General features: G+C 40.9%; 1 protein-coding gene across 1 annotated transcript in view; it reads left to right on the forward strand.

Moving 5' to 3' along the window:
- Positions 1–27,988, forward strand: part of LOC117484459 (polypeptide N-acetylgalactosaminyltransferase 18-like) — a 306,696-nt gene that overhangs the window by 129,531 nt on the left and 149,177 nt on the right. The window contains 4 exon segments of the mRNA XM_034132932.1: positions 20,003–20,207; positions 20,897–21,011; positions 21,013–21,064; positions 26,690–26,876. Of these exon segments, the coding sequence (XP_033988823.1) occupies positions 20,003–20,207; positions 20,897–21,011; positions 21,013–21,064; positions 26,690–26,876 (559 nt within the window).

Here is a 27,988-nt window from a genome sequence, read left to right on the forward strand (position 1 = left end):
AACACACAGTTCGTCTCTCACCGGCCGCCTCTCCAGCTTTTTATGGCTGCACCAGTGCTGCTTCTTTGTTGTTTCTTCTGCTGGTTCGTTGCTGCTGCTGGACGCACGCTTTTTAGTTTGTCCCTCTCCAGCTTTGATTACTGCCCTCCTTTCAGGTGCGGTGCTTTTAAAGGTGCAGCGACGCTGATTAGCAATTAGGGAATGATTACAGACAGCTGCCACTCTGTCAATCAGCCCGACTTTTTAACCCTTTGATCTCCTGTGGATTCTCCAAGTTGACTTCACAGACACAGTCTCGAAAAAAAACGGTGGGGAGGGGTCCACTGGGGGGACCGTCGTCCTTAAGAGGCTAATGGAGGTGACGGGTCCCGGTGTACTCAGCAGTCCTCCGGAGATAGAACGAGCCCACCCTTCCCTCAGTCCCAGACCGGGAGACTCCAACAACACGGGGAAACCTCGGGCCTTCATTGTAAAATTCCTCCGTTTCCAGGAAAAAGAGGCAGTCTTAAGATGGGCCAGACAACACAAGCTGGATTATGGCGGCACCGAGTTGAGAGTGTATCCTGATATCGGCACCGTCCTAGCCAAAAAGCGAGCTGCATTCAACCCCATAAAGAATTATCTTTACCAGAAAGGAATACAATTCCGCCTGTTGCACCCAGCTCATCTTCATGTTTCCTACAGAAATGACGATTACTACTTTGACTGTCCGCAAAAAGCCCAGGACTTCTACAACCAACGCATTGTCCCGCCCGAGTAGTGGGAGTCTGTGGAGCACGGACTTTCTCTGGACTGAATGCACGGAAAAGAAACACTCACTAACGGACATCTCTAGAAACGGTGAAGTTGAAATGTTTAACCTGAGTCTGTTTGTATTTAGATATACTGATATGGAACCACCGTGAGGTATGGATGGATGTTGTTATCCAGCATGTGCACTAGCTTTCCTCTGTTGTTGTTTACTGTGGCCACTTCCGGTGTTAAAGGGGCACGGTCCGGGGGAAACTAGCCTTGCTAGGAACCATAAATGTTTTCTTTCATTTCTGGTTTGTGCGGTTACATTTATATTGGCTACAAACTACACTAGACTGTTTACTCTACATGTCAGACCAATTGTAGAAATAGGAGCCCTGTCTGCTCAGGAACATTAGTTCGATTATAGGTTAATGTCATACGGAAGTGACATCGTTTTTTGGAGTCCTGCTGCTTTTACAAGAAACTCATCTAACCACCAAGGACCACCATAGGTTAAAGGCATCATGGGTTGGCCAAACCTTTCATTCCAATTTTAGTAGTAGAACAAGAGGCGCAGCTATTGTGATGCATAAAAAAATACAGTTCAGCCCGACTAAGGTTATAGCAGATCCTCAAGGTCGCTTTGTGATAGTCTCTGGTTCCCTCAACAATGTCAATGTTGTTCTCGCCAATCTATATGCGCCCAACTGGGATGATGAAGCATTCATGGGAAAGGTGATATCATTATTACCTGACCTAAACTCCCACCATTTGATTTTGGGCGGTGATCTCAACTGTACAATGGACCCGCTTTTAGACAAATCTAGTCCAAAAAGGGATTCCCCCCTCTAATTTCTCATTATTTATGAGTCAAACAGGATGTGTGGACCCATGGCATTCTCGAGAATCGACTATTTTTTTATTGATAACTATTTTCTTCCCGCTGTCAAAAACATAGAATACTCAACCATAGTGATATCCGACCACGCCCCATTGCTACTTGACCTCTCATTCACACTGTTACAAAAGACACGTCCCCCCTAGAGACTGAACTGCACACTGTTAAACGATGATCAATTCTGTGAAACAATCGCTAAAGCTATTGATGATTTCCTTACAACCAATATGTCTGATTTCATATCACCATCTCTTTTGTGGGAGACGTTAAAAGCTGTGATCCGAGGAGAGATTATCTCTTACTCTGCAAGGCAAAACAAATTGAAAAAGCAAAAACAGTTAGAACTTTTGGGAAGTATAGCAAAACTAGATAGCAAACTCTCAACATTTCCATCCTCTGAACTAGATAAAGAAAGGCAAAATCTTCAGATGGACTACAATTTACTTTCAACGCAAGAGACTGAGAAATTGCTTTTAAGATCACGTGGATTTCAGTATGAACATGGGGAGAAGGCGGGTCGTCTCCTAGCGCACCAAATTAACCTGTTAAGCCCTGAGCCTGTTTTTCAGGTCTCAGGCTCGAAAATCACATTCCCAGAACAAATGACTATAACTTCACTTCTAAAAGGGGTAAATTAATAATCTTTTTTCTCAAAGCAATGATAAACCTGTGAGTTGGATGTAGACAAGTCAGAATCAATAGATTGTTTTTATTTTAAAGTAAATTCAGATTGAACATAGTAAAACAAATTAAATGATAGTGTCCGTCCAAAAAAGAAACCTTACTTATAGTGAAAACCACCCTTGAATGATGGGATAGTAGAATAAAAACTTTAAGAATCCAAACTATAACTATAGAGATAGTTAAGTTGTCGCTGACGCAGTTTAATTTGTTTTTCATTCAACTTTAAACCTGCATTCTTCAGTGTGTCAAGGGTTTTCTGTAGCCTGACCTCATGCTCCTCAGGCGTGTCGGAATACACAAGGATATCATCCATGTATACTGCAACACCTTCATGGTCCTTCAAAAGGGATATTCACGTTCTCCTGGCGAGACCTCAAATAATCTTCGTAATATCTATCAAACTATAGATCCTACACATCCACTGTAGATTCTAAAAGTACAATATACACTTCTCGCTAGAAATGTAATCAAAAAGCATTATAATGGCATCTATCCTACAATTTAGGATTTTCGACTAAAAATAAATCGGGTGGCCGCCATGTTTTTTTTTTTTCTCACGCTGGTAACGTTTTCGATCACGTGACATGGACACCGGTCATTCACAATATTGTATCCATGTCACGTTTTGAGAGGGTTATTTGTGAATATACTACATCTTGCCCTGTGGACCAACGTAGCTATTTCACATTCTTTTGTGAGACTGGGTTGAAATAGCCTCAGTCAGCTGATTGAGTTGGAAGCAGGAAAAGGGATTGCGAAAGAAATGTAAATAAAATGAGCAGGGAAGAATAGTTGTACAATTCTACTTTAATCATTAAAGAATAGTGAATACTATTTTGGAGAATAAAGCAGTTCTAGCCGTATGTTCATATTTGATTATTTTCTCCACAATAAATGTCTGTGGGTGTATTTTGTAAATGTCTTCAACCTTTTTATATCGTATTCATTAGTCAAAACCATATGTGCTTTAGGAAGAGCTCCTACATCATTGTTGCTGTCTCAAATACTAATGAAGCAGATCTCAGCTCTGTTGGTCTCACTGCTGGAGACCCACAGTGCCTGCAGGACCCTTTGTCCCCTAGCACAGGGGTACCCAAAGTGGGGGTCGCGAGACCCGAGTGGGGTTTTATTATATATTATTATTATTAATAACAACGTGTGCATAGACATTTTTCAGGGGCGGACTAGCCATCTGTATAATTTTCCCGCAGCGAGGCTCCCCCCGTTGACAATCCACTAGCGCAGTGTTTCTCAAACTTTTTCATACCAAGGACACTTAACCAATAACAAAACACACACGGACCATCTAACTCCACAAATATCCCAAAACAATAGGCCTGCTTACCACTCCAACAGTACATAACAGCCTAATAATTATAATTAATAACCTTCTCTACATCGCCTCGTTCACACAATAAATCAACAATACAAATACAACTACAGATTATATAAGCATTTAGTTCAAATGCGATTTAAAATGCTCTCAGGTTTTACACCTCTTATGAAATGTAGACTACATTGATTACGGAGTTTATGTCCAACAGACTCACAGATCGTTGGCTACTGAGAGATATGCAAAATATACCGCATAGTACAACACAAACCTCCGCTGTGGATTTTCAAAACAAAATACAGTAAAACTATGGTCGCAGGCCCAAGTTTAACTCTGAGGCCTGCATGGTCTGCCTACAAAACAAAAATAAAAAAACGTTTATGCAGCCCCAACAACAGCCTCTGATCATCAACAGACTTCATGCAATGCTTCATTGGATGCATATATTATCTATTAATCTCTTTCTCAATCCTAACACATCTAAATCTACTTTCAGCATGGATAAATGTTCATCAAATACATCCATTGTTTGTTCTATATGCTTCTTGAAATCCTAAAAAACACATCGTTTTTCTAGAACAGATTACAAATCGCCTGAAAATGGTAGGTGTTGCGCTGGGCTATATCATGTAAACTTAAAGGGGACCTATCATGCAAAATGCACTTTTGTACGTCTTTTATACATGAATATGTGTCCCCGGTGTGTCAGGGAACTCACCAAGTGTCAGAAAACACAACCCTCTCTTTTCCTCCATACCCAAATCTCTAAAAACGGGGCTGCAACGGATCTGATACAGACTGATACAGATTTGAAAATAATTCTCTGACGTCAGGAACGAGGAGCTCCGCCTATATGGCCAACTCTCCACCTATCAGGGGAATGAGAGGTTGCCTTGGCATGGTAACATTTTGGTAACATGACGCTCGTGCCTCGCCCCCCTCCTTTGCAGGGGGACGTGGTCAGCTGCAGCTCATGCAAAGACAGGGCTGGAGGAGAGCAAAATAGAGCAAAATGAGGCATGGCTAAAATGCACGATCTGTTTGGTATTTTGAAGAAAAAAACTTCACAGACATGTTTTATATAGGTATGGCCCTACAATATATTATTCAAATATAGCATGATAGGTCCACTTTAAGCTCGATCCATTGAGGAGATATTCTTAAATTAAATTAAATGAATTCACTAGCACCTATTTTGGGGGTCGCGGGCTGAAAAGTTTGGGAACCCCTGCCCTAGCAGAGCCTGTTCCTGATGCATGGGGGGTCCGTGGCTAATGCCGTCCAGTTAGCAGAAAGTGTGTGTGTGTGTGTGTGTGTGTAAACAGGGAGCTGTCTTGGTGTCTGAGCCAATAAAAGAGTGTTTCTTTGCAAACTGATGTGACAGGACTCAGGGTGGGCTAGTTAACAGAGGCCGGGATGAATACCCTCTGTCACAAGCCCTTTATTTATATTCACTTCCTGTCAGAACTTTTGGCTTCACTCTTGCCATCACAATATTCTTTCTTTAGTGTTCAGTTTCCTGCATTTTTTATATACGTCTCAACCTCATGGTAGGGCAGCAGTAGTAGTGTGAAGGAACTTGGCTTGGCAAACGGAAGGTTGCCAGTTCAAGTCCCAGAATGGACCGAGTTGGGAGTGTGGACTGGAACTATTACCCCTTTTCCACCAAACCAGTTCCAGTTCAAGCTCCGTGCTTTTCTGGTTCGGAACTGGTTCTTCTTTTTAGCCCCAGGTGTGTTTCCACCGCTCAGTGCCCAACTGGTGCTGCGTCATGACATCACCGTTTACGTAGCTGATTTTCTCCCCAACGCCGCTCACAACAACAACAACAACAACAACAATGGGGGACTGCGTTGAGTCGATGACCGTGTTGCTTTTAATCCAGATTGCCATGGATAATTGTTTATTAATGTGGTTCAGTGGCATTTATCGACCGCTGCAGTGCTGCTCGTCCACCGGAGTTTATTCTACCGTTAACTCACGGCAGAGTTTAGTCTACCGTTAACTCACGGCAGAGTTTAGTCTACCGTTTACTCACGGCAGAGTTTAGTCTCCCGTTAACTCACGGCAGCGGTCGCTGTAAAGTATTGACGCTGTTTGGCATAACAACGCTGTTATGAAAGTTTAGCTGGTATTATATAGGATTAGTTTTGTATCATAAAGATAAAGCAACACTTTCTCAGAATAAAGCAAAACTATGAGTTTAAAAGAAAAAAGAGTCAAGCTAAATAAAATACATTTCAAAAATAAAACTATAAGTTGCAAACAAATCATTTGTGTAATCATGTAAACTATAAGTATTTTTTCTTTGTTTTAAAATAGGTTTTTGTTTGTAGTTCTTGTTTCTTGTTTCTCAATGATCAGACTTCTGCTCTCGCTGCAGCTTTCTCTTTTGCGCTCCTTCACTTTTTGTTTGAGATTCTGACACAAACCTCCCAGGTGGGCGGGACTTTCATTGGCTACTCAGTTTTTGAGTTACAGCCCAGTCCTCCAGCGATTGTACAGTGCAGGCAGCTGCGGTGCGGTAGCTGAGCGTGGATAGAACACCCCCAGAAGAACCAGCATTTCAATTATTATAATACTACAAGTGAAAATATATGTAAGTATTGATCATTTGTGTTGTTTGTGCTGTACTATACGGTCTGTTTCTTTATTGTGTTAGTTAAGTGAGAAGTAAAGAAAAGCTGTGTTATGAAAGTTAGCTTTTGCTAACTTTAGATCCATAACAATGCAAGCTAGTAGCCTAACAGCAGGGACAGTTAGCTACAAAGCGAGCAGTGAATGAGTGAGCGTTCAGACACCGGCGCACACACTCAAACGGACTCGTGTGCCTGACTCTACCAACAGGCTTTCATGATTCTGTTTAGATATGCAAGTATAAGCCATGATAGCTTATTTTATTAACACGCTAATTTCAATGGAGGCTGAGTTAACTTTGTAGGAAAACCTACCGTCCCTGATGCCCCTGAGCTGTGTTTTATTTGTTAACTTCATATTTTTCATTTCCTAAAACATTTATTTTCCTCTCATATTAACAGTGTGGATCATAGAGACAGCGTGGTGTCCAGAGGTCTTATCCCGTTTTCCCACTTCCTCTGAGGGGACAGCACAGAGGGGGGGCATGAAGAGAGACCTGCACCAGCTTCATCCACACTGGCGTTGCTGTTATCACTTGCTCAGTGTCATTTAATTTGATCAAATGTCTTTACATATACATTTAATATATGTTATTATTATCCACCTTTTTGTTTTATGTCCTTTTATTTAAAACATTCTTTGAGACTTCATCTTCTGTTTCAAATTTCAATAAATGTAATTTGTATAATCACTCTTTTGTCTTTATTCTACATGAAAATGTTAGAGATTCCATTCAAACTTGTTGATTATTCAGATCTTCCTCAGGCTAGGAATAGTATGTCTAATTTTTAATGCTAAATGTATATCATTTTCTCACAGGATATAGAATGAGACAACACAGTTTTTATCCATTGTGTATGAATGCTTCAGCTCTTCAGACCAACATAGTAAGATGTGAGCATGTGCCTAATTGTGTTGGAATGCAGCCTAGGTCTGGTCTGTTTAATAAAGCAAATCTGCCACTTTTATATTGTGGAATTTGTTCAATTAAAGCAGTCTTTAATTGTTTGTCCTAAACATAGCAATATATGCTTTTGAAATGTAACATGTCTTTGAAAAAATAATAGTATACAGTTTATATTGTGTATCACCTTTAGCTTGAAAATACATAGATGTGTTTTTTTAATCTATAAAATAAATAAATAGACAGACAGAAACTTTATCAATCCCAAATTGGGAAATTATTTAACAGCAGCAGTGTGTTCAGGTATTAAAATATTTAAAGTTGGAATAAAGTATAAACTACACAACACAAGTATAATGCACAGCAATCCATAGGAGATGTCCGATATGTTCATGAAAACTCCCCAGGAGGCACCAACACAAACGTGGCCGAGGTTGCATTCGAATAGTCCATTTAGCTTAGGAACCTTCCTAACGGAGTGAAATGACCCGGAAGTCCCTCAGTGGCAGCCATGATAAGTGCCGTTCGAATTCTCTAAATTAAAAGGAAAGAAGGTTTCAAACTTCCTTTATAACCTCCTTTAGCCTAGGAACCACTGGACCTCCCTAACCGAAAGGAGAGGAGAAAATGCTGCCCCACAATGCCTTGCGGCCGCAGCATTTGCCGTCACACAACAGTCGGCCGTTCACGGAAACAACCGATTATGAACGAGAAATGATATCATGAAAGTTACAGTGCTTATTAAGCATTTTAAAACGTATGTGGTAAGTTGCCAAAGTGCTTTGTTTTGAACGTTCATCAGTATTATAATCAAAAAGAGAAATATGAACGTTAGTTTTTACTGAAATGATCAAATAAAGTCAACATTTCACAGTCTTTACTGAGCTGTGTGGGGTTTGTTCAACTTTTAAAAGATGTTTGAATGGTGATATACAGTGATAGATGTTAAGGACTAACGTTTATAATAAATACATTTGTATTGATTTTAAGATCTTTTCATACAATCATATGTATTGGGATCATTTGTATTAATGTGGACCGGAGGGAGAGGGTGAGCATAAGTTTCACTTTCCTTTTTTATTTCAATTCCAACTTTGGTCATGAAGAATATGTTTCTCTGTTGTCCCCGTTCATAAAGCATAAAACAACAGCATCAGAGCACGGTGCAGAGTCTCTAGATGAGTTTACAGTAGTCCCTCGTTCTTATTAAACATCCATGTTGTAGTCCGCTGCATAGAAAACTGTAGTTTCCATAGTTTCCCCACAGCAGCAGGCGCACATTTATGACCTCTGCTGGCGCATCATAAACACGTCGGATAGTGAAAGTGCAGTCGGATTCTCTAAAGCGCCGCAGTCTCTTCTCCTAAATCCTTTTGAATTCTCCTATCCACTATCCCTTAACCCCATGACGTTTCACTCCGAGGTCAAGGAATAGACGATAGGGTTAGAACTTAGGAGCTGTTTTTTTGGAGTATTCGAACGCAACCCATGTGGACTCCGGAGTTTGCTGCATGAGTTGCACTGTATGATCTGTGGTGTAGTGGGCTGTCACTCAAAAACTGAGTAGCCAATGGGGACACACCCCTGAAAGTCCCGCCCACCTGGGATGTTTGTGTCAAAATCGAAAACAAAAAATGAGGGGGCGCAAACGAGAGAGCTGCAGCGAGAGCAAAAGTCTGATCATTGAGAAAGAAGAAACAAGAACTGCAAACAAAAAGATATGTTAAAACAAAGAAAAAAGACTTATAGTTTACATGATTACACAAATGATTTGTTTGCAATTTATAGTTTTATTTTTGAAATTAATTTTATTTTGCTTGACTCAGTTTTTTTCTTCTTTTAAACTCATAGTTTTGCTTTATTCTGAGAAAGTGTTGCTTTATCTTTATGATACAAAACTAATCCCATATTATTAGATGGGTGCTGTTAGAGTAGCAACCAAAGCTAATCTGACTATCTTGACTACTTGTTGCTATCCTATTGTGGCATAAGCCGTTTTCTACAGGCATATTTTAACGGCGTATTTTTCATTATGATCCTACTTGTGATAGTCGGACATGACACCGTGTGCAGCCCATGTATTGATTCCATCCGATAGCTGCTATAATACAAGATAACAGGAAAACTACTGCCTGCTCTCCACAATGATCAATAGCAGCGAGTCAAAGGGGTAAAAAAATAAACAGAATCTCACTAAGCCTGGTTAGTGTTGCCTGGCTGTATAAATATATATATGTTTTTTTTATAAGTGTGCGGTAACGTTCTAGTCACGTTGCTCAGCGCTACTGCTTGTTACAACTTTTTTTAGCCGTACGCCATGAACTGTTATTGCTCAGGTTAATCTCACCCCCTCCGACGTAAGCGTGAAGTATTGGTTCTTGGTTCTTAGTTCTTGGTTCTTGCCGGGCAGCCGAGTGGGGCCAGCTAAGAACCGGTTTTCGGTGCTCAGAGCCAGCCCCACTGCGGTGGAAACAGGAAGAACCAGAGCTTAATCCGGCCCTGGAACCGGTTTAGTGGAAAAGGGGTATATGAGAGGTGCCAGTGAGCAAAGCACTGAAACCCCACACTGCCCCCCCGGTTGCTGTTTAGTAACCGCTCACTGGTTCTAATACCAGAATGGTTTCATTTTCATTTAATCGTTTATTTGAACCGGGACATTGCACATTAATGAACATTTTAAACAAAATAATGCTTTTAAATGTAAATGAGCCAGATTTTAGCTTTGAGCTAGTTTCCATCCGTAGTCCCGTCACATACAACATTTATGAACATAACATTTATATACATGGCAAACAGAAATACATGATATGCAGAAAGAGCATGAGCAGCATATAAGCATTTACCACAAGGCAGTACAATGTAGCAGCAACGACATATAAAGTGCAGGAGGAGATTAAAGAGCTACATAAAGTGCAAAAAAGAGCTACATAAAGTGCAAGAGGAGTTACCCCTGTGTTAAAGTGCATTTAGCGGTGATTGCACGTCTGTTTGTTTCTTAACCATTCTTTTAGTTGACCTTTTAGTTTAAATGCAGAGACTTCACTTCACTGTGTGTGGTGCCGTGTACATGTACATGTGTGCGGCGACTCAAGAGGAAATGGCAGCTGTGGCCAGGCTCGGAGTACTCGAGTCCTGGACACGGACATTTGCATTTCACAACTTGGCCTTCAGTAGTGTCCTACCTGAATTAATCCACCTCTTAATACCATCATTATGACGCCACAGCTATAGAGAACATCAATATTATACAGAAACGCAGAATAACAGGGCGTTGCATCACAGACAGATATCTAATGTAGCGAGAAAGTGTGCCATTACTAAAGCAGGAAACCCAAATAACACAATTCAACAAGTCTCCTTTCACTGCAGCCACATACATCATGTGTGGGTTGAAACAACAGCTTTAAAATCTAAACGCATATATTGTACCTTGTGCAGGTTGCTAAGCTCATTACAGATGCTGAGTGCCAGAAGGTCGCTGCCGGTAGCTACCGCTACACACGCTAATGTTTGCTAGTGCTGACAATCTCATCGAAAGAGGTGAAAATAACGACCTCACCTGCTAGATGGCCCCAGTGGGCCGGCTCGAAATCTGATTGGTCAATGCAGTTTTCGCTACAAGGCCCACACTGCTGATTCTGAAGGAGTCAGGGCAGATTTCTTTGACCCAGCATCACATTCTGACTGAAATATGATTGGATAAAAGCTCCAACATTAACAACCATTACTGGACGCAGCGCAACACAGAGAAAAGCTATGACTTGAAGAGAATAGACTATTAGAAATCATTGTAATACATGTTAATGTAAAAACGATATAAGGTTAGTCAGGGTTTCTGACAGTGGCGGCCGGCCCATAGGGGCGCTAGTGGCGCCGCCCCCCCTCTTCCCACATGTTTGATTGTCATTACAAATTCAAAATAAATTAAAAAAAATATTTAAATATTTATAGTTGGTATCAGTAAAATGTATAATGTACAATAAAATCTTGTGTTTCATGGCAAGTGGTCTGTCGCCATGGCAACAGCATTTGATGACACCCCATAATACGCTTAGACGCATTGATGGCTGCATCATTACCAAACCTGTGAAGTTTTGGGAACATTGTGTGAGAGAGAGGAGAGAGAGAGAGAGAGAGAGAGAGAGAGAGAGAGAGAGAGAGAGAGAGAGAGAGAGAGGAGAGAGAGAGAGAGAGGAGAGAGAGAGAGAGAGAGAGAGAGAGAGAGTAGAAGATAGAGAGAGAGCAGAGGATATAGAAGCGAGATATATCCTCTCTAGCTCTATCTCTTCTCTATCTCTCTTCTCTCTCTCTCTGATCTCTTCTACTCTCTCTATCGCTCTAGACTTCTATCTATAGCGATAGGCAATATGAAATGAACAGTTAGAACTGACTCTTGATCGCCCTCTCTCTCTTCTCTTGAACGGCATATGATGACACCCCATAATTGACGTAGAGCTGTTGAGGGCACGACCATTAACCATTATCTGAAGTCTGCTGCTCTGAGCATGTCAGTTGGAGTGATGACATCATCGTGTTCCATTACACAGGTGTTTATAGTTGAGCTAACGAGCTCTGTAGAGATCAAAGGTTTGCATTGTTCTGAATGAGAGATAAACCTCTTACATGTGAACGTTTTGTGGAAGAACGATAACAGATATCTGTGAAATTTCAAAACGTGAAGCATGTCAAGGAAGTTGAGTATCTGAAGTGTAATGTTTGTGTACTTTCGGGTTAATAATGTGGCCTTTTTGGTAGTTTAACTAAAGGTGTGCGGCTGCTGCTGTGAGGAAATATCAGCCTGAAATTACAATGGGTTTTAACCTGTTATGCACCGCCCCCCCGGTACCGGGCGGATAAACGCGTCATTTGCAGGAAACAACGTCTAAGGAATCTTAATATTTAATAAACTACTCACTCATAACTCCCTTATTACTTATCCTAAATGCACAGCCAACCCATCGATTAGCATCAGCTGGAGACACAGAATCTGGGGGTGCCAACCTCAACACTCAGTGATAAACATTTGCGACGCTATAAACGAAAGCGTACATCATAACATGTGGAGCTAGGTAGCTAGAAACGCTAACATGGCTTACCTTGGTCAAAACTGGTCTTCAATGGCATTAAAACGATAAAAAAAACGATGCTGCAGTTAATCCATAGGTTAATCCAATGTGTCTGTGTCCTCTTTGAAATGATTTCTGATAATCCATAAGCAATAAAACTGCTTTTTCGTTTCCAAATGTCAGAGCGAGAGATCGGTCCACTCTGCTGCAAAATTACATGCGCGAAGCCTCCACCTCTTCTCTTCAACGTGTGTGTGTAGGGGCCTCCCCCTTCGATTCTATTGGCTCTAACGGTCAGAAAGAGGTGTCAACCATCAAAATCGACCAAGGGGGGCCAGAGATATGGGAAAAAAAAACATTTTCACCCAAATCACCTCAGAGGTGGGGTGGTTTTGGCTAAACCTCTCTAAAAAGGTCAAATGTCACTTGTTTTGCATCAATCTTGATACATGGTACTTATTATATGTTGTACTTTGGATTCCTAAAGCTTTTAGTCTACTAACCCATCATCCAAGGGTAGTTTTCAGAATATTTGGACGGACACTATAATTGACAGTTTTTTACTTTGTAAAATCTGAATTTTCTTTAAAATAAAAAACATCTATATTGATTCTGACACTTCTACATCCAACTCACAGATGTAACCTTGCTTTGATGAAAGAAATTATTCATATAACCCTTTTAGAAGTTAAGTTGTAGTCATTTGTTTTGGGCATGTCATTTTCGAGCCTGAAACATGAAGGTTAATTAAACAGGTTAATGGAGACATGTTGAACGTTTTTGCCACTTCATGCCCTCAAGAGGCATTTTGTTTAATTATTATTGCTTAATTATTTGTCATTTTTTTTCTACATTTGTCATGAAAAATTATGTCTCAGGAATGTAGGGTTTGGGAATTATGGCAGTTTTAAAAAAATATATGAAGGCAAATTTCAAGATTTGCTCCACTCTAGCTGTGACATCACGCACTCTAGTTAATGTTAAAATCTGAAGAAAACCTCTTTAACAAGGTCTGAACAATGTTTAATATCTCTAAAAGTAAGAATCAGATGTGTTACACGGATAATGTCAGAAAGATGTGTAACATTTTAAAGTTGGAATGAGGTTTCTGAGTGAAAGTATGAATGAACAGTTAGCAGTTGAAGTCGCATGAAGATTTGTTGAAGTCTGAAGAATGTCTCCATTGACTTCAATGGTTAAAAATGTGATGAATTATGGGATGTATCTCTGGAATTATGAAAGTTATGACTGATAAAAGTAATAGCCTGCGATTCCCGACTGAGTTGAACGTTTTGATGTTTGAACGGAGTGTCTGCGATGTTGAATGTGGGAGGAGAAGAGGGCCAAAATAAGTCGGCGGAATAATACACTTTTTGTCCGTAGCATAACATATAGTTGGAATGCTGTATCAGCATTCCCACTAAATGACAGAAAAAACAGCATACAACTATTTTCTGTGTAAGATATAGTGGAGTAATGATGTCCTGAGCAGGAAGAAGTCCCTGTGTGTTGTAATCTGTGCATCCGTGCAATTAATTTGTATCTAAAAATAAATAATAATGTTATGGCATGTGAGATATGTTCTCATTAGTTCTGACCGACCAAACTACAGCAAACACTGCAGGCGCCTTGCACTATCTTCCTGAAGCACACACACACACACACACACACACACACACACACACACACACACACACACACACACACACACACACACACACACACACACACACACACACACACACACACACACACACACACACACACATATTCACCATTGTTCCCTCCTGACTGTGTCGTCCAGCCACACTGTAAATAGAAGCTTGATCCTAAATGAATAATGCAGTCTGTCAGACACAGCTCAGGGCGAGACACAACACACTCCCTGTTCCTCTGCTCTCCACTCCAACATGAAGAAACACACACAGGTGAACCTCTGTGTTGGCTACACTGAAGAAAATCTTTTTAAGCACATTCCTGCTGGCCTCGTTCCTGCTGCTCGGAGCACAATACATAAACTAAAACACCAGTGATCATTCATGCTTTTATTCTACAAACATTTCTCTTTCTGTCAGAAATCAACTCAAAAGGTGTACCCAAACGAAGTGACTGAAAGCTCTTCATAACTTTAGGTATAGTCACAATGCATTTGTGAGGAGACACACATGTGCGGTGATGGTCAGTGTTGTGCTAGTTACTGAAAACCAGGAACTAGTTACCATTACTAATTACTTCATTTCCAGTGATGTGCGGTGAGGTTCATGGCTGGTGAGGCACTGACTCACTGAGTCAGATTCCTCCTTATCTTCCTCTAGTTTCAAAAGTCTAGTTTGTTTGTTTGCGTCTACCGTCTCTGCGTAGAATAACAGTAGCAACAAGAACCTGTGGGCTCACGTGCGCCCCCTTCAGTGCGGCAGAGGTTATGGCTGCCTCCCCTGGTGCTTTTTTCATTGCCGTTGTATGATGAGACCAGCGAGCCTAAATATCATATATATACGTGAAATAAGTTATTTAGAGACTATGGATGGCGAGGATAAATGTAATAAAGGGATCTACAAACATTACATTGGTGACCTACAGTGAGATGGTAACAGGCATGCGCTTAGGGCCTGCTTTCCAGACAGTTTCTGTGGGGTGACGCATTCTGAGGTGAGGCAGAGCTCATCTGTGCCTCACCTTACCCCACAGTAACTGGCTTGAGCGCGCTCACAAAATAAGTGCCCGCGCTAAATTAGTGCCCGTGCTCCAGCCAGTTACTGTGGGCTTACGAGAGGCAGAGCACGTCCCTGCCTCACTTCTCATCGCTCCCGTAGCGGAGCTCGGCACATTTGCTGATTTTGACTATAAAAAGCGATTGGAATCATACATAAATCACACTTACAACACAGATCAGTGGAGACATTTTATTATTATTACTATTTAGTTTTTCTTTAGTTGTTTTTCCGTTACATTGGAGTATGACAGGTGAGGCTCTGCCTCCCCTGCCTCCCCTGACTGCACGTCGCTGTTCATTTCAAAAGTAACTCAGTTACTTTACTGATTACTTACACCAAAAAGTAATGTGTTACTGTGAACAGTAACTTTTTAGTTACTTAAAAAAAGGGCTCCCATTAATGCCCTTATAGCCTTCATTTCAGTACTGTTATTGCATTGGAGAATAATACAATCTGTTGATCAACTTGACATGCATTTGCATCACTGAACTCTGCTAAGCAATGTGGTCTATACAAACACAAACACAAAGATATGTTTCAAAGTGCCAATTTTTTCAGGCCAGAACAAACTGACAAAACTTTAGTTGCCTGCAATCTACAGGTCATAGTTGGATCTAGTCTGCCATAATTAACACAACATAGCTCTAAACCCGTTTACTCCACTGTAGAAATAGCCTGCATGTGTTCTACAACATACCGTGCAATGGCTTTATCAACTTTTCCCTGGCTAGCAGTTCCTCGGTTAAAATCCAGCCGCTGTTGCTTAGGTGGAGGTGGAGTGGCGTCGGATGAGTCTGGGTCTGTGGTCTTAGCTACTAGCTTCGTCCCAGCATGTTGTTTCTGCAGATGTTTCAACAGATTTGAATTGCTGTTTTGGGCAGTAGATAGGATCTTTTACCCGCCAAGACACAACTTACATTTAACTAAAACGTTATTTTCTTTGTGCTTGACAAAAGTGAAATAGTGAGAATATCTCCAGTCGGAGAAACTCGACTTGAGCTCCGCCGCCGCCATGATAGTCTTGTTAGTAAACACAAACACGCCCACAGCGCGTCTCCGCATGTGACACAGGAAGTATCTAAGTACATTTACTCAAGTACTGTACTTAAGTACAGTTCTCATCTCTGTTCGCCTCGCTGTTGGCGCCGCTCACCAACGTCTGGGAGCCGAGACTATATAAAAAAAATAACGGAGTAACGCACCATGTAGTAACGGTAACTGAGTTACTGAATTTAAAAAAGAATGCGTTAGAGTACTAGTTACTGCCAAAAATAACGGCGTTACAGTAATGCGTTACTTTGTAACGCGTTAGTCCCAACACTGGTGATGGTAGAGTTTACTGTGTAACTGAGAGGGAGGGGCTTTCTTCCCATCAGAAAACTAAGAGTTTTATTCTAAAAGTGTGTACTAAAAAGGTACTGATCTTCCAACCGATAAAAAAGCTGTTTAGCTCAGGAAGGGTAAGAACAGGGCTCCAGCAGGCCTGTTTGGAGAGAGGAAGAGAAAGAAAGTGATGTTTGACAGCCATGAGCCGGAATAAACTCAGGAAGAAGTACGAAATATTTTGGCTAAGAAATCTGTTTCTATTTCCCAGGTGTTCAGGGCCATACATCTTTGAATTTGAAATGCATTCTCAATGATATGATTTGTTTGATTTGTTTCTCAAAATACCATGTAATACTATATTATATTCAGTTGAGCTGTTGATTGAACTATTCACATCTTAAACTGCACTGTAACTTTTAACTTTTATCCATGTATTTTTTCTTTTAATGTTTATTTTATTATCTTTTCTTTTTAATGACTGATTTTAAATGCCATTTTCATAATGTCTTCCATTTTTGTAAAGCACTTTGAATTGCCTTGTGTTGAAAGGTGCTATATAAATAAACTTGCCTTGCCTTGCCTTGTTGAAGCCAGAGGCCTGTACTACGAAGCCGGATTTTTACTTAGCAAGGTACCTTCAGGGTAAACTCTGGGTTTCCGGTCCTACGGCGCTGGTTCTCTTCTTAGCGGGCTAGATCTCCATGGTAACTTATGCTGAACGGCAAACCTGGGGCCTATACTACGAAGCAAGATTTTCGTTTAGCAAGCTAACTTCAGGGGTTTCTGGTCCTACGAAGCTGGTTGACTTTTTAGCAGGCCAGATAACTTATTCTGAACGGCTAGCCTCCGGAGCAGGATAGGTTCCAGGATAAAAGCACTGCCTGCTGACCAATCAGAGCTCAGTGTGCAGAGTTTAAAGCGATCAATTCATATGACAGGAGGAGAAAGGACATACAGTTTAAACTGCCGTTGCAGGAAAGACGGCCGGCCAAAATCACCGACTGTGTGAACGTGAAAATGAATAGAATATCACCTCCCATCTTCAGAGCAATCTGACTATTATAACATTAGCGTTAAGAAAGCTTACTTAAATATCTGCCACAACATAAGTAACCGGATCAGAGTAACATTACGTACAGTCCGCGGCACTGTGAGTGCAGACGGCGATGTGTCCCATTATCATTCATATCATATGATATCACATCATAATGTATCATATATTTCCTTATCTGAGTCAGCTTCTTGAGCCGTATCTGGCGTGCAACACTCACAGTGTCACATACTGTATGCAGAAGTATTATTTTAAGCAACACATTAAGTTGACGAAACACTCGAGTCAAATGTAATTAAAGTCAGATCGTGTCTTGGACGGGGCAGTGATATCATAAACCTGTTAATGTACGCATTCAAACACTTTTATTTGTACCAGCTGTTCTGTATTCACCTTGCAGGTGCAGCTATGTGGCTTTTATCCTGGATAAAGTATTTAAGTCATGGATGTTTAAAGTTTAACTTCTTCATATTTGTCTAATATTATAGTTTTCTTTTCATTCAGGAAGTATGACGCTGCGCTGTCAGTACGCTTGTCCCTGTTTGTGATTGTTCAAATGTTGCTAACCCCGCCCCCTTTCATGTGAACGCGCACTCAGCCAGACAGAGAAACCCTGGCTTGAGTTACCGAGTTGATAACCAGCGTCGTAGGACCGCTTAGCGAGAGCGCGTTTGTTTTGGGTTAGGTAAGCCGGGTAACTCAAACATATCCAGGGTCTGTTGAACTGGCTTCGTAGTACAGGCCTCTGGTAGAGTCAGTTAGCTTGCTAGCATCCACTCACTGAATAAAAACGCAATAAAGACGCATCCTTAAAATACAAATATATATTTTGGCACATTTATACATTTATGATAGTATGTCCAAGAAACTCTCTTAGTTGCAGAGTTGTTGATTACTGTATTAAACCATCATCGCAGCTGCCTCCTCACATCATCACCTCTCTTAACCAGCAGGCGAGTGATCAACGAGCGTTTGTGGTTATCAAACATGTTTTGTTTGATAACCACAAAGCATACTTCTCTCTCTGTCTCAGCATTTACTCTGTGAACACAGCTGAGGGGAGTTTGTTCGTCATTACGTTTCTCTGGTGTAGCATCAGAGGCCTGTACTACGAAGCCAGTTCAACAGACCCTGGATATGTTTGAGTTACCCGGCTTACCTAACCCAAAACAAACGCGCTCTCGCTAAGCGGTCCTACGACGCTGGTTATCAACTCGGTAACTCAAGCCAGGGTTTCTCTGTCCGGCGGAGTGCGCGTTCACATGAAAGGGGGCGGGGTTAGCAACATTTGACCAATCACAAACATGGACAAGCGTACTGACAGCGCAGCGTCATACTTCCTGAATGAAAAGTGAACTTTAATATTAGTCAAATATGAAGAAGTTAAACTTTAAACATCCATGACTCAAACACTTTATCCAGGATAAAAGCCACATAGCTGCACCTGCAAGGTGAATACAGCTGGTAAAAGAAAAAGCGTTTGAATGCGTACATTAACAGGTTTATGAAATCACTGCCCCGTCTAAGACACGAGTGGATCTGACTTTAATTACATTTGACTCGAGTGTTTCGTCAACTTAATGTGTTGCTTAAAATAATACTTCTGCATACAGTATGTGACACTGTGAGTGTTGCACGGCCAGATACGGCTCAAGAAGCTGACTCAGATAAGGAAATATATGATACATTATGATGTGATGTGATATGAATGATAATGGGACACATCGACGTCTGCACTCACAGTGCCGCGGACTGTACTTAATGTTACTCTGATCCGGTTACTTATGTTGTGGCAGATATTTAAGTAAGCTTTCTTAACGCTAATGTTATAATAGTCAGATTGCTCTGAAGATGGGAGGTGATATTCTATTAATTTTCACGTTCACACAGTCAGTTGATTTTTGCCGGCCGTCTTTCCTGCAACGGCAGTTTTTCTGTATTTCCTCTATCCTGTAATATGACTTGATAGCTTTAAACTCCGCACACGGAGCTCTGATTGGTCAGCAGGCGGTGCTTTCACTGAGTTGATCTCTTATCCTGGAAACAAACCTGCTCCGGAGCAGGTTTGCCGTTCAGCATAAGTTACCATGGAGATCTACCCCGGTAAGAAGAGAACCAGCGTCGTAGGACCGGAAACCCAGAGTTTACCCTGAAGATATCTCGCTAAGCGAAAATCCGGCTTCGTAGTACAGGCCTCAGGTATATCTATATGGACTGTTTGCCCCCTCCCATAAGGGAGGAGGTACCGGAGCTTAGATCCCTCACCAGCAGGCTCAGGAACAGCTCCTTCCACAACACTTTAACCCTCCTGAACACTCAGACTCAGCCCCCCCCCCCCCCTCACTCTACACTCCCATTGAATGTCATGGCGCCTCACACTCAGGGACGTTTCACTCCTTGTGACTCATTTACCATGTCTATGTATAACTCTTTATAACATCTGTATTTATTACATCAGTATTTCAATGTATATGCCTTAACCCTGCACTTTATATGATATGCTTCTAAATCTGCACCTTATACAAAGATAGTTATTCATTTATAAATTGTATCTGCGAATAAACATTTGGAGAGAACGTGAGCATTTTAAAATATGTTTCTTAAAAAAACGTTTTGTCTACAGTGCATCAGTATCTGTGCCTGTGTGTCCACAGAGAGCCCTCAGAGGGACGGGGAGGACGCTGCCCCCCCCCCAGACTCCTCCAGAGACTCTTCCCAGCTGTTCGGAAACTGGGGTCACAATCTCGGCCCCGAGAGTCGGAGGGTGGCCCTCAGGAAGTTCCGTTACTATGGCTACAACGGCTACCTTAGTGACCGCATCTCCCTCACCCGGTCCATCCCAGATTTACGACCGGACGGGTCAGTGTACTCTGTGTACTTATATATACATCGAGGTGTGTTTTCAGTATGTGCCTGTATGCATTGGAAGAAAGTAACTAAGTACATTTATTTAAAAAATATATTGTGATAAACTTTCAAGATAATGCCTCTCTAAAAATGTAACTAGTCGACTAACTGTGAGAACATTTACAATATATTTCAAACATTTCTTAACATGAATTATGAGTGTATCAAAATATGGGGGAACATTTTTCTTCAGAATTTCTACTTTTACTTTCGCTTTGCTAATTATATTTAACTGATAATATATTTTACTTCAGAATATTGGACTTTTACTTGTAATGGAGTGTTTTGACATTAATGTACTTCTTCCACCACTGGTGATAATCCAGTCATTACATGTAGATTCTGAAATAGTAAGTACTTTTCATTTTGGAACTTTAAGTATATTTTGATGCTAATAATTGTGTACCTATACTTTAAGTAACATTTTGAATGCAGGAATTTTACTTGTAACGGAGTACTTTTACAATTTAGTATTGCTATTTTTACTTAGATAGATAGAGATAAGTAAAATAACTGAATACCTCTCCATCCCTGCCTGTATGGATTCAAGCTTTATTTAGATGATGTTGTTCAAGGCTTTATGTTTCTGTTGGTAATTCTTTCTCTGATTCTCTTTATTCTGCCCCCCCCCCCCCCCCCAGGTGCAGGAACATGTCTTATTCATCAGATCTACCTCAGCTCAGTGTCATCTTCATCTTTGTGAACGAGGCCTTGTCTGTGCTGCTGCGCTCCATCCACACAGCCATCCTGAGGACCCCCCCCCCACCTGCTCAGAGAGATCGTACTGGTGGACGACCACAGCGACAGCCGTGAGAAACACTCTCTCTTTATTTCACCTTCATGATGGGATTATGTTCTTGTTCTATATAGGCTATAATGCTAATTAATGCTAATTTTGCAAATTGCCCAAAATATGCAAGTTAGCATCAGGCAGTTTCAATGTGCCAGGGACCCTACTATATATTTTATCATCATTCTTTGGGGTACTCAACATCACAGGTTCACAAAAGAGAGTATATAGAGGTGTGGACAGCGTGCCATCAGTTCCGAAACTAATGCTTCAAACACAGCTCACACTCACTCCATTCATCCATAGGAAGCAATTAGTTAGAGGCGGGATTAAAGGTGGATACCGTTTCTCTCCTGGTTGCGATATTTTTCCTGAACGCAATTATCTGCTGGCTATAAGAAATCAGTGGGAGTTCTATAATATAATCAATATATTTAAAATATGCAAGTAAATACTCCTCTCGTGAATGTCTGAAGCTTTGGTTGATAACAAGTGTCTTAATAAAACTAATGAACGTCATCAAGCCAACATAAGCCAACATCACAAAGTGGTGCTAATATGAGGAGTATCATAAACTGTGTTTGCCACAAAGCTTATTTCCTGCAATATACAGAAATCAAATGGGGAAATCGCTCTATTTTTTGTCAAGGGACCTCTTCCAAAGCTAACGTCCCAGTTGGCCGACAAACAGTGTCGTCACTGCACCGCTCTGTTCTCCTTCACATCTTTTCTTCACCTCCTTTTCCAAGATGCTGTTCACTCCAAAACTATACAGCCAAATAGTAGCCAAGCACTTGATTTAATTCACATAGTTGATTAAGAGTTGTTCCTCACATTGTTGGGGATCTAGGGGAGTCATTTTGGTTCAAGTTCTCCCTTCTGAAATGTCTATATTTGATGTCCTACTCATTTTATATTGCGGTGCACAGAGCAGGGCATGTGCAGGCATCAGGGTGTATGAAACTGATTAAAATGTCTGCAGCAGTGACAGGTAAGGCAGGGACGCCAGTTGTCTGTTAGAAGATTGGCGTAAATAATGCATCAGGTACTGTGGAACATATTTCACTGCTGCCACATCTATAATCACCATAATGAGGAGTGTGTCTGTACAGTGGCCTGCAGACTTTATGGGTCCCACTGCACTTCTGGAATACAGAGCATCAGAGTTTAGGTGCGTAGGTGATGATTAATGGAGCAGCAGGGGATAAAAAGATTCAACATTTACAACTGTTACAGTTATTAATTATGTAATGTGGGAACACAAAGTGTAAGAGTTTGCAATAACATAATGAAAATAATGAATAACGAACCATTTGACGGCGCATATATACTTTTATTTTTGGAACATATCTTTATTATAAATAGTGCATATGTATCATTTATACATACACAAGTTTTACATTTATATGGAGTCCACGCCTCGTAAAATATATCGCATTTGCCTCTAGACCAGTATGTTAAATATTCTATGTGTAAAAGGCCAAAAATGACTTTATGCCACTGACAGCTTATATTTTGCAACTTTTTATGTAAACCGGATTATGCTAGTGGAGCACGCTCGTGAACTGTTAGCGCCGGAGCCTCGCAGCGGGGAAACTGTGGAGCGCATAATTGTGCCGCATTTGCTCATAAGATGAATTGCGCCGCATTTGCGCATAAGATGAGGCCACCTCCGCAAGATGAGGCCCCACACAGTCTGTGTGATCTGCGTGTAGGGAGGGGCGGCCCTGGTGGCTAGCATAGAAAAGGTTAGATGCAAAGACACAATTTTAATGGGAATAAATAGGTTGCTTTTATTGCATGCAACTGCAGTATTAATTCAACATTGGATGGAACTTGCCTCGGTTTCTGTAAATTGACCAAGAAAAAGCATATTTAACTAAAGCGAAATAAGCGGGTGTGTCCCAGATCTATCTGTTCAGAGAAAGTTCTGCAAAGGTAAAAGACGAGCCAAGTCTGACAAAAGAAAGCTGTTCTTTTTATGTTATAGGGCCCAAATTCAAAATTCAAAATATAAAAAGAAGAAAAGTAGGAGATCTGCAGCAGTAAGAGCTTAAAGCCTGTAGTGAGGAAATAGGAGCCTTCACTATGGCAGCAGTGAGGAGTGAGAGGAAGCACAATATTAACTAGAGAATGCAATTCCTGAAGAAATTGCTAGTGGGAATGCTTTATGCTGAAAATCTGACGCTAAACTGCTATGCTGAAATGTAATGTGTAAGACACTGGGGGCTTGAATGTGTGATGAGAGAAGAAAAGAAAGTAAAAAGGCTTGGAAAAGCAGCAGAATATTTGAACTGCAAACTTTTGAACTAACTTGATGGCGAATGATCTGTCGCCATGCCAACGGCATTTGATGACATCCCATAATACGCTTAGATGCGTTGATGGCTGCATCGTTACCAAACCTGTGAAGTTTTGGGCCATTTGGAACATTTTCACTGAAGTTATGAGAAAACCATGTTTCATGGCGGGCATTGTGTTGCCATGGCAACGGCATGTCCCGTAGATGTCTTCATGGCTGGAATGTTAGCACACATGTGAAGTTTGAGCACTTTTTGAACATTTTCATAGGAGTTATAGAGACATCGTGTTTTATGGCGAGGGATGCGTTTCCATGGAAACGGCATATGGTGAGATCTCAGATTTGGCGTAGAGCTGTTGAGGCATGGACCGGTGATATATAAGTGAAGATTGGGAGGCGATTGGACCGTGTCCATTGGACTTACAGCGACATCGTGTTTCATGGCGAGTGGTCTGTCGCCATGGCAACGGCATTTGATGACACCCCATAATACACTTAGATGCGTTGATGGCTGCATCGTTACCAAACCTGTGAAGTTTTGGGCCGTTTGGAGCATTTTCACTGAAGTTATGAGAAAACCGTGTTTCATGGCGAGCATTTGAAGAAATCTCAAAACTGTCCCGTAGATGTCTTCACGGCTGGACTGTTAGCACACATGTAAAGTTTGAGCACTTTTTGAAAATGTTCATAGGAGTTAATGTATAGCGACATCGTCTTTTATGGCGAGGGATGCGTTTCCATGGAAACGGCATAGGATGACACCCCATAATTGACGTAGAGCTGTTGAGGGCAGGACCATTAACCATTATCTGAAGTCTGCTGCTCTGAGCATGTCAGTTGGAGTTATGACATCATCGTGTTCCATGACACAGGTGTTTATATTTGAGCTAACAAGGTGTTCAGAGATCAAAGGTTTCCATTGTTCTGAATGAATCACGTTTATTGTGATTTGTAGTAATGTGTTTTTATTACATGTACAGCACTTTGGCTCGACCAAAAATCGCTTTTAAATGTGCTATATAAATAAAACCTGATTTGATTTGATTTGATGAGAGATAAACCTCTTACATGTGAACGTTTTGTTGAAGAACCGTAACAGATATCGGTGAAATTTCAAAGCGTGAAGCATCTCAAGGACCTTGAGTATCTGAAGTGTGCTTTTTGTGTACTTTCGGGTTAATAATGTGGCCTTTTTGGCAGATTAACTAAAGGTGTGTGGCTGCTGCTGTGAGGAAATATCAGCCTGAAATTACAATGGGCTTTAATGGAGACATATTGAAAGTTGTTGTCACTTTTTTGCCCTCAAGAGGCATTTTGTTTAATTATTTTGCTTAATTATTTATCATTTTTCAAGCTACGAGATGTTTTCCTACGTTTGTCATGAAAGATTATGTCTCAGGAATGTAGGGTTTGGGAATTATGGCAGTTTAAAAAAAATATATGAAGGCAAATTTCAAGATTTCCTACACTCTAGCTGTGACATCACGCACTCTAGTTAATGTTAAAATCTGAAGAAGGCCTCTGTACCAAAGTCTGAACAATGTTTAATATCTCTAAAAGTAAGAATCAGATTTAAAAGTTGTGTTACACGAATAATGTCAGAAAGATGTGTAACATTTTAAAGTTGGAATGAGGTTTCTGAGTGAAAGTATGAATGAACAGTTAGCAGTTGAAGTCGCATGAAGATTTGTTGAAGTCTGAAGAATTTCTCCATTGACTTCAATGGTTAAAAATGTGATGAATTATGGGATGTATCTCTGGAATTATGAAAGTTATGATAAAAGTAATAGCAATGGATTCCCGACCGAGCTGAACGTTTTGATGTTTGAACGGAGTTTCTGCGATGTTCAATGCGGGAGGAGAAGACCGGCAAAATAACGTGTGGAATAATAAGAATAAAGAATTTCGTGCGTAGAAGAACAGATAGTGGGAATGCTGTTAATAGCATTCCCACTAAAATGATGGTCATTACAGCTGACACACATTTAGCTGGTTTTTATTTTCTCTGTTTTTGCCGTGTTATGTTTTCATTTGAACTTATTTGGGATGCTGGTCCTGTTGTTTAACAATCATTTCAAGTAGAAGATCAGTTACATCTGATTAAAAACATTTTTCACAGTTTGGATCAGAAAATTAATTGGGTAACCGGAGGATATCTTGATCTAATGACTCACTTTTTTTTCTGTGTGGAAGTAATCTCACACGGACATGGATCACAATAGGGTGAACTTCAAATACTCCCGACTCCAGCTTTAAATTAGCCCATCTTTCTTCCAGGTCAGCAGCAATCTGTGGCTCATTAAAGGAAAACAGACAGACAGAGAATGTAGGCTGATGGGAATAATGAATAGAGCAGCAGACGAAGCCTGAAGGCAGGATTACAGCAGAGAAATAACAGCGAGGAAATGAAGATGTTCGCTGTTCCACTGCAGGCGATCTTAGTGTGTCCCTGTCTACCTGAATGTGTGCAAGGCATATATGATATATGATCAGTCATGGAGAAAGACAGAAGCAGCACAAGAAACAAAACAAACAATGCCAAGCCTCCACATATTCAAAGGATGTGAATGTGTGTACCAGTGCATTGACGTTAAAGCAGTATTTTATTTTTATTTAAAATGAAGACCTCCTGCATTAACTGTTTCCATAGTGATATAATAAATCAGTGTTTAGTTCTCAAGTATTTTTTTGCAATAGTTGTGTTGGTCAGTGTCTAAGTTAGTGGTTCTATGTCTTTGGTTGAGACTTAAAGAGGCCCTATTCTGCTTTTTGGGATGTTCCCTTTCCTGTAGTGTGTTCTACAGGTTTTTGTGCATGTAAATGGTCGGCAAAAGCTAAAATCGAGCAGACTGGGCTCTGGTTTCAGACAGAGGGTGAAAAGAGGTGCTGCAGCAAAGGCAGTATGAGGAAAATATAGAGCTTTTTGAACATTAAAGCACCCTGACTGCTGCTCATTTCTCCCACACGCTCACCTTTCACTCAGTCTGCTGTAATTTGGTTCGTAAGGTTTCACCATCATCAATCTTAGATGAGGTCTGGGATCTGACAAACAATTATTACTCTGTACATTGGGGGACTGTCACTCGGAACCAGGAAAGAGACTCAGCAAGAACTGTTGCCACGAAGTTCAGAAACTGAACCTGCACAAACATCTCCAGCAGAACTTTGTTTTTTGGTAAAAAAAACTAAAGGTTTTACGAATACACACACAAACATTTGTGTTACACACACACAAACACACCTATCTCGTCCTTGGTCCAGTGGAGCTCAGGGACTCTGTGGAGTATGCTGGATAGGATGGATGGTGCAGTGTGTAATCCCCCTGGTGTGCTCTCTCTCCAGCGGAGCTGAAAGACCACCTGCAGAGCTTCGTGGAGGAGACCAACGCTCAGCACGGCCCCGGGTTCATTAAGGTGGTCCGCCATGACAAGCAGGAAGGACTGATCAGATCCAGAGTCAGCGGCTGGAAGGTGGCCTCTGCTCCTGTAGTCGCTCTGTTCGATGCTCATGTGGAGTTCAACACTGGATGGTGAGTAGCTCACTTCAGTGTGTACTGTAAACTGTAACTTCAGAAGGGTCTGCAATAAAACTCAAAGCTAAAGTTACAACGTAAAGCAGACCCTGTTTCTAGATGAAACATTTCAATAACCAGACATCCTAACACTCCGGTTGAACATGCTTACCATCTGAACTGGCTTATAATAATCGTTTTTCTTTTTTTCAACAAATATCAAGAAGATACCAAAGTAACGGCAGTGAATTTATCCTACTAAAGTCGGATATATTCCTCTCTGCCATAGCGCTCTATTGTTGATGATGATGATACAATGCTTCTTCATTACAGTAAACACACAAAACACACACACACTGTCATTTATCACAGTAACTCAGTCACACACACACATCCTGCTGCTGTAAATACTCACAAGCAAAGATTTAATAATTCACTATTCTGTTCAAGTAATATTTGATAAAAAACAATATATCTTTTATACATCTTTTTCAAGACAAACTTCACTATCAGAATATGTATGTTGCACATGAGTGTAAGACCTGATAAAAAGAAAACGGGAATTTAATTTCACAGATATATCCTTACCGGAAAGGTTCCTCGATTTCAAGCTTCTGAGAAGTCTGATCTGATATTGAACTTTATTTAAAAGGTTGATGGATCAGAGAACAGCCATAATTTCACTCCAATGGTATTTTCCTGCTAGATCAGTTGATCAGGCAAAGCACGAAGGGATCATTCCATTTTCACCCTCCTTTTGGCTATTCTTCAGCTCCGGTGTAGCTGTGACCCATTTCTTGTACATTTGTAATTCTATTAAACGCACAGCCCCAGAGAGGCCACAAAAGCAGCTGTGACATACTTTTTAGTGTTTTGACTGCCAGAGTAAGTCAATTTTCTGAGAGTCTGGCATCCAGTGATTTGATTTCAGAATCCCTAGTGTATAAAACAGAAGTGGTGGCAGTGTGCTAGGTTGCTGTGGCCAAATCGAACCCTCCGTCCTGTGATACATATTTAGCAAGGTAGTTGGAAGTAGGAAGTGGGGTCATTTTGTTGTAGACTTCTACACAATAAGACTTATTTTTTAAACTAATGGAGTCCCCTACAGCTGGATATTGGAAATAATGTGC

The sequence above is a fragment of the Trematomus bernacchii genome, unplaced genomic scaffold, assembly GCF_902827165.1.
Source record: "Trematomus bernacchii unplaced genomic scaffold, fTreBer1.1, whole genome shotgun sequence".
Taxonomy (NCBI): Eukaryota; Metazoa; Chordata; class Actinopteri; order Perciformes; family Nototheniidae; genus Trematomus; species Trematomus bernacchii.